At 56.2% G+C, this 7453-nt stretch overlaps 1 protein-coding gene and 1 long non-coding RNA gene across 3 annotated transcripts in view; one reads left to right on the top strand and one right to left on the bottom strand.

Moving 5' to 3' along the window:
* NATD1 (N-acetyltransferase domain containing 1) overlaps positions 1-239 on the bottom strand; it is an 18989-nt gene extending 18750 nt beyond the window's left edge. Inside the window, 1 exon segment of the mRNA XM_006107216.3 lies at positions 48-239. Within this exon segment, the coding sequence (XP_006107278.3) occupies positions 48-150 (103 nt within the window). The 5' untranslated portion in view covers positions 151-239.
* Positions 1-4802, top strand: part of LOC106695306 — a 5459-nt gene extending 657 nt beyond the window's left edge. The window contains exons 2-4 of one of the 2 annotated variants that reach the window (XR_002827334.1): positions 1109-1241; positions 3986-4418; positions 4524-4802. This is a non-coding gene — a long non-coding RNA (uncharacterized LOC106695306). The remainder of the gene's footprint in view (positions 1-1108; positions 1242-3985; positions 4419-4523) is intronic. The other variant, XR_002827335.1, reaches the window with a different exon arrangement.
* Positions 4803-7453: the final 2651 nt, after the last annotated feature.

The raw sequence follows: 7453 nt of genomic DNA, 5'->3' as shown, positions 1-7453 counted from the left end.
GGTCCGTCCCTCGCAGACAAAGGGCGGGACAACCGGGCACGTTTTACCGTTGAGCCGGACGGTGAACTGGCGGCGCCGACGGTCGTGCTCCACGCGGATGGGGCAGCCCGGCTCCTGCGCTCCTGGCACGGCGGCCGGCGAGTGCGCCATCCGCGACGGGACGAGGCCGCAGGCCCCGGGCAGCGCGGCTCCGAGGCGGGGCGCGCGGGGCAGTGCGCGGGCCGAGGGGCGGGGCGCGGCGGCGGGGGCACGGGCGGCGGCGCGGGGAGGCCGGGACCCGCACCGGATACCGCGGCGGCGGCGCCGACACTGACACTCGGACGCGGCCGACAAAAGGGGGCGGGCCCAGCCGGGGTCACGTGCCGCGCGCGGCCAGTGGGTGCCGGCCGGTTTGTTTTGATACATTCCGTCCGCTCTTAAAGGGCCAGGCCCGCCCCCTGCGCGCCGCTGGGCGCTCCAAACACCGCGCGCGCCGCGTCCGCCAGAGGCCACTTTTCCCTCTTGCATTTGATTCACGGGTAACTTTGGGCCCCACACGGACCCCTACTTAGAGAGATATCATGATCTGCAGGAAAAGTCCAATGATTCCCTCGCAGCCACCATTTATTCAGCACTTGCTGCGTGCGCGGCCTGTGCCTAGCAAAACCCTGCTGAGCTCCAGGGAGGTTCGGTGAGGACTCGGTGAGCTCAGCTGAGAAACAGGTACCGTGACTACAGACGAGCCAGGGGCAGCCCAGGGCCTGCGAGACCGCGGGGAGGCGCCCCGCGGCCCCGCCCAGGTGACCGGCTGTGGGGTTGAGATAGGAGCGCAAGGCCACCGCCCCTCAAGAGGCAGAATCGCAGGCAGAGGCCTTGGAGATGCCTGGATTCAAGCCAAAGATGGGGAAAGGGCGTCCCAACAAGACCAGGGACTTGCTGGGAGAGACAGGACTCTCGGGGTCCAATTTCTTTTTGGAAAGAGAACTTGCCAGGCCCCTGCTGCCCCTGCACCGGCTCCCATCGGAAGCCGTGTTCGCTCCCACCGGTAGCTGCAGCACGGAGTCACGGGACTACAGGTTACTTTTTACTCGTTTGCTAATTAAAGTGTAAACTTGCTGTTCACTCCCAGGTGACCACCACCCAGGCAAGATGAATAATGCCAGGGTTTCCATTGCCCCCTCTGAGCCGTGTCCCACCCCTGGAAGTCGCTACTACCTTGACTTCTAGCTGTTCCCAGAATTTCACATCATTGAAACCACATGGTATATACTGTTTAGTGTACAGTTTCTTTCATTCATCTTGTCTGTGAGATTCATCTATATTGAGGGTACCTTTTTCATTACTGAGTAGTATTCCATTGTAGGCTTTTACTACAATTTGCCCACCCTTGATGGGTTGTTTTGTTTGTTTGTTGGTTAATGCTCACCTGAGGATATTTTTTCCATTGATTTTTAGAGAAAGTGGAAGGGAGGGGGAGAGACAGAGAGAAACATCGATGTGAGAGAGACACATGGATTGGTTGGCTCCCACACACACTTCCACCCGGCCAGGAATGAACCTGCAACTCCGGTACATGCCCTTGACAGTGAATTGAACATGATACCTTTCATTGCGTGGGCTGATGCTCTAACCACTGAACAACAGAGGTCAGGGCTCTTTAATGATATTTTTAATTCAATTTTTGGCTAAGTAATATAGTCACATGTTTCAAAATCAAAACAAAATATATACAGGCAGTCATGACCAGTGTGGCTCAATTGGTTGGAGAACCAAACGGTTGTGGGTTCAATTCCCAGCCAGGTCACATGCCCAGGTTGGGGGTTTGAACCCCAGTTGGCATGTGTGTGTGTGTGTGTGTGTGTGTGTGTGGCAACCAATTGATGTTTCTCCCTCTCTCTCCCTCTAAACTAAAACACACACACACACACACACACACACAACACCCCATAAAAATAAAGTAAGAATAAGTAAGTATATATATGTATATGTATATATATATGTATATGTATATATGTATGCATATATATTTGCAATTAGGAACAATCTGCCTCCACACAGAGGGGATGCCTTTTTACTTATTTCTTATGAATTTTTCTAGTTTTCCACATATAACCCATGATGTCCTAGCAGAGGACTAGACTTAACCATTCCCTTTGATACGGTCCTTTATTGATGGCTACTTGGGTCAGTTCTTAAAAACTTTTTTTAATTTTCTTTTTTGTGTGTGTTCTTTTGGGTCATTTCTAAATGTAGCATCTTTGTCTCAGCTGCCGACTCTTGCATCTTAAGGACACAATGATTATCTAATCCGTTAGTTCCCTGCATGTAGGTCAGTTCCCACTTTTTCACCACATGGGATTCTGTTCATACATGTATGTGCCTGTCTTCTGAGAAAGCTTACACCGCAGCCACACCTCCTGAGTGCTCCCTGTGGGCCAGGTGCTGTGTAGAGTGCTCGGGGCCCTGAGAGGCAGGGATTGGGCTTGGGGAGTCTGAGAACTGTCAGCGTTCTCCCTGGTGGTGGGGAGGCTAAGTTCCGAGTCTGACACCTGGTGGAGGACCCGCCCCACGATGGGCCAGGAGCCCCCAGGAGCGTGCCTGGAGTGGAGGGAGGGTTGAACCTGCGTGACTGAGAGAGGCAGGCGGGGTGTCGGACAAAGGGGGCTATGCGAGCCCCTCCAGAGGGGCGCTGCCGCTCACTGCAGCTGACTGCTCCGTGTTGGAGACCTGCTCGGGGCCTCTGGGTTTTCAGTAGGAGCTGGAAATCAAAGACTAAGTGAGCTCTCCTGATGTTTAAGTGATGGCAACGGATGAAAAAGCACAATTATGTGTGTCTGCCACCAACTCTTCAAGGTTTGGGGAGAGGGGGGGAGAGGGAGGCAAAGTGCCAGCAGTCGGTGGGGCCAGGCGCATATTCATGCATTTTTCTGGAGGTGTAATTTTTTTTCAAAATAAAAAATGGAGGGAGAAAGAGATAAAACCAAGTGGAGTGTGTGACTCTTGTTAGATACTGGCTCAGAACAATGGAGCCACGCAAGGCACTTGGGGCTGGTTAGGCACTCGGACACGGACCGTGTGTTAGGTGTCTGTGGGATCGCCGCTGTTCCCTCGCTGGTGAGCCGCATCGTGCTTACAAGCAGAATGTCTTTGTTCTCAGGCGCTACGTGCTGAGGGTTAGGAACAAAAGATGAGGATGATGGCAATGAGTTCCCCTCAACAGCTCGTGTCTGCACGGGAGAGAGGCGCAGAGCAGGGAGCCAGAGGACAAGTGTGAGCAGCGGCCACTCCAGGCTCCAACTTATGTGCTCGAAATTTCTCATAATAAAAATGGGTGGGGGGCCCTAGCTGGTTTGGCTCAGTGGATAGAGCGTCGGCCTGCAGGCCAAAGGGTCCCTGGTTTGATTCCGGTCAAGGGCATGTACCTTGGTTAAAGGCTCCTCCCCAGCCTGGGCCCTGGCTGGGGCTCCAGCAGGAGGCAACCAGTCGATGTGTTTCTCTCACATTGATGTTTCTCTCTGTCTTTACCTCTCTTCCACTCTCCCTAAAAATCAATGGAAAAATATCCTCGGGTGAGGATTAACCAAAAAAAAAAAAAATGGGGGAAAGGGTAGGAGAAAGCCACCCTGGGAATAAAGCAGACTGTCTGTGGGGCTGGAAATGACCCCAGTTTGCCAGCTGTCATGTAGCCCAGCTCGCTCCCCTGCCAGCAAGGAAAGCCGAGGCCCAAAGGACAGGAGGGCGTGTCCTTTCCCCACTGGCTCCCTTCCTAATCCATTTCCTCCCCGACGGGAGCCGGTGTCTGGGCTGGTGGGACTAGGCCACAGGCAGCACTTTCCAACCCTGGGCTCCCCTCTCTCCTGGAGCTCCGCGGGCGGCGCTATTGTAGCTCCACTTTACAGAGGTGGAGGCTGAAGCCCAGAGAGGAGAAATGGGTGGACTGAGGTGCACATGGAGTTGGGGAGTGACGCTGGTCCTCGGGGCCTCCCCTCTGCCCTTCCGTCACCAGAACAAGAGCACGGCTCTGGCGCCCAAGGCTCAGCTCTGCTGTGTGAACTGGGGACTCGCCTGCCTCTCGGGCCACAGCTCGGGGGCAGTTAGTGAGGTGACCCTCACGTGCCTCTGCCCTGCAATCCCTGAAACCTCAGCTGCACCGGCCGCTGCGCCACCCAGGCTGCCCCCAGGGCATGGCCCGGCCTCCAGCTCCTCTCGCAGCCGCAGCCGGGCCCTACGGTGCCTCGGTTCCCCCACCACGCCTCCTCCTGCAGGGTTTGCTGCAGCCTTGGAGCCGTCGCACCATCCTGCTGAGCCTCCGTTTCCTCCTCTGGAACAGCAGGAATGGCCCCAGCTGTTTGGGCTTCTTTTCTTAACCAAACAGGCTTCTCTCGTCCTCTGGCTTTAATAAGGTGTGATTTACATGCAATGAAATCCCCCCAGTCAATGTAAGTTTGATGATGTGTGACAGACGCATACAGTTTTGCAATGACCACCACAGAAGTCACCCGGAGCTTTCATTCACGTTCACATCTCCTTCATGCCCTTTGCAGGTAACCCCGCCTCAGTGGCGGCCGGCCTGTGTGTGTCACGGCAGTGTGCCTTTGCCAGGGAATCAGATGGATGTCACCTTTTAGCCTGGCTTCTTGGACTTGGCCTCATGCACTGGACACTAGCCCACGTTGTTGCCTGTGCCTGTAGTTCGTTCCCTTTTCACGGCTGAGTGGTATTCCATTGGCCAGTGTTCCATAACTGGTTTTTCCATCCTCAAAATTCATGGACTTTTGAGTTCTTTGTTTTACTTAGAATAAATCTATACATATTTGCATACAGGTTTTTGTGTGTGGTTTCTATTTCTCTTGGGAGTGGAGGGGCTGGGCTGCAGGTAGGTGTATATTTAATTTCATCGGAGACTGTCACCCTGCGCACCGGGGGTCGTGCCGCTTTGCACTCCCGCCAGCAGTGTGGGAGGGTTCCAGGGTGGCACAGCCTGTCCCACATGAGGCACTGTCAGTCTTTTACGTTTTCGCTCCTCCCGTTGGTGCGCAGTGGCCTCTCATTGTGGTTCCAGTCTGCGTCCCCTGAAGCTAAGGATGTAGCTCAGTTGCCATCCGGGTGTCTTCTCTGGTGAGGTATCTAAGGTCTTGTGCACATTGTCTAAGTTGGGTTATTGGTTTTCTTATGATTCTTTGTATTCCAGGTATAAGCCCTTTACAGAGATGTGTTTCGAAAATATTTTCTCTCCGGGCTATTTTGAGGGTTAAATAACATCATACACACTCAGTGAGTGTGCTTCTCATCGTGACCTTATGACTCCTGCGTTTATGACTGTCCTGTCATGTGGCTAGAAAAGGCTCCTGTCCCTCTGCCAGGGTCCCCTGCTGGGTTCTCCACGGAGCCCGGCCATCTGTGTTGTTGGTTGTTTATAACTGTCACTTATCACAACCAGCCGGCTGCTCGGCTGGTCCAGAGGAGGCTGTGGAGGTGCTGCCCCGCCCGCCCCGCCCCGGCCCGCCCTGCCCTGGCCAGCACCCCTCCCCTGGCCAGCACCGGCTTCCAAGGCTGGTGCACACAGACATGGCCCCTCGTTCAAGCATCACCACACATGCAGGGGCAGATCCCTGCTGGTCAGATGAGACAGCAGAGGTCTGAAGAGGCGCTGTGGCCGCCCCAAGCCGCGGCCCCGGGGGCGGCACCGGTTTCCTGGCACTGGCATTGTCCTCTGCTCACACCCGCAGGCAGCAGACATTCGCCCGGCTCATGCGTATTGTCAGGCTGAGCAGAAGACAACCGGGGGCTCGCAGGGACTGTTTATTGAGCACCTCGTAGGTGCCAAGCATGGGGCTCTGGGTGAAGTATCTCACTCTAGGGAGCAGCTCTTATGACCCATTTTACAGATAAGGAAAATGAGCCTTAGAGAGGCCAAGTGACTCAGTCAATAAATTAGTGGCAGAGCAGGATTTAAACCCAGGCATGCTATGCTCTCGGCCTGAGCACTTGACTGCGAGCCCAGCTCAGAGCCCTTCCGTGTGGCCAGCAGTCCTGGCGCCCGGGCCCGGCACGGGCACACCCTCCCTGACCACACAGCAGCTGCTTCACCCCGTCCCCCTCTCCCTTCGCGTTAATTGTGGCTCCCCTCTCTGCACCTTACCCACGAGACAGACCCGCTCGGGGGCCACTCTCCACCCCTGGGTCCCCTGCTCTTTAACGTCATCCTGGCGGGAACAGGCTGGCTCGGCTGCTGGGGCTCCCACAGAGGGGAGGGCAGTGCGGCGGGCAGCAGGCAGGCCTGTTTTTGTGACGGTGCCCTCAGCCCATCATCTCCCTCTGGGCCTGCCTTCCTCAGAGACACTTGTGCGGGTGGGAAAGGCTGTGTGCGGGGATCTGCACTGTCAATGCAAAAGCCTGGAAGGCCTGCAGCGGGGCGAGCGAAGTGGGAGTATCATTTGGTGGAGACTCTGCAGACACATAAGGACCAGGCTGCTCTCCATGCGCTGCTGTGGAAGGACCTGGATCTCGGGGTGCTCGGTCACAGAGGTGGGTGGGGGAGGGAGAAAGGACAGCCATCGCCTCGTCCTGCAAGGGTACAGACGGTACCGAGTCCTGGGAGGACCCAGGGGGCAGGGGACAAAGGTGGGGACACTTCACTCTGCACCTTGTCACCTTGTGAACTTGAACGGGAACTTCCCCCTCCACTGGGAAGCCGCCTCTGATTCCCCTGCCCGCGGTGGTGTTTTGCGTGATTCCAAGGGCCTGCCCTTTTCTAACCCGGCTGCCTGGGAGTTTTGGGGAGGGACCTCCCACCCGCCCTTCCCTGTCTGTGGGTCAGACTGACACCCCTGAGGGAAGGGCCAGGCTGAAGCGTTATTTTCCCGGGAGCCCACGCCTCCAGCTCCAGCTCCAGCAGCCTCCTCCGCCTCAGGCCACGGCGCGGGCCCCTCACAGCCAGGCCTTGTGAGTCTGACCATGTGCAGGCACGTTCTACTCCTCACAGAACTCTTCAGTGAGTCCCTTCAAACCCCCACTTCACGGAGAAGGAAACTGAGGCTCGGAGCAGCCCTGGATCCCATGACTCACTTGGTGTCACACTAGTAAACGAGAAGCCAGCATGGACCCACGAGCTCTGAGTAGCCTGTGGGAGGCGCTGGTCCTCCACCCCAGAGTCCTTCAGCTGGGGTGCCCTTTCCTTGCACTGGGTGACTGGGGACCCAGAATGCATCAGGCCCGGGCCTAGGGGCTCCTATGCCATAGGACCTATGGGGTGATGAGGGCAGCACAGGGGTTTTGGGAGCCAGAGAAGGTGATAGTGATTCCAGCTGCAGCCGGGGTTTCCTGCGGGGGGGGGGGGGGGGGGAGGTCACAATTTCCCTCGATAATAGATTAACTCTAATATCTGCTGATGCATTTCATACAGCATGACTGGACGTGCGCAACGGACATTAGAGAAACTGTCCTGTTTGACACACTGACGAAAAACTTAGAT

This window comes from Myotis lucifugus, unplaced genomic scaffold (assembly GCF_000147115.1).
Source record: "Myotis lucifugus unplaced genomic scaffold, Myoluc2.0 scaffold_1067, whole genome shotgun sequence".
In the NCBI taxonomy this organism is placed as follows: domain Eukaryota; kingdom Metazoa; phylum Chordata; class Mammalia; order Chiroptera; family Vespertilionidae; genus Myotis; species Myotis lucifugus.
This window is presented reverse-complemented; position numbering and strand designations above follow the sequence as displayed.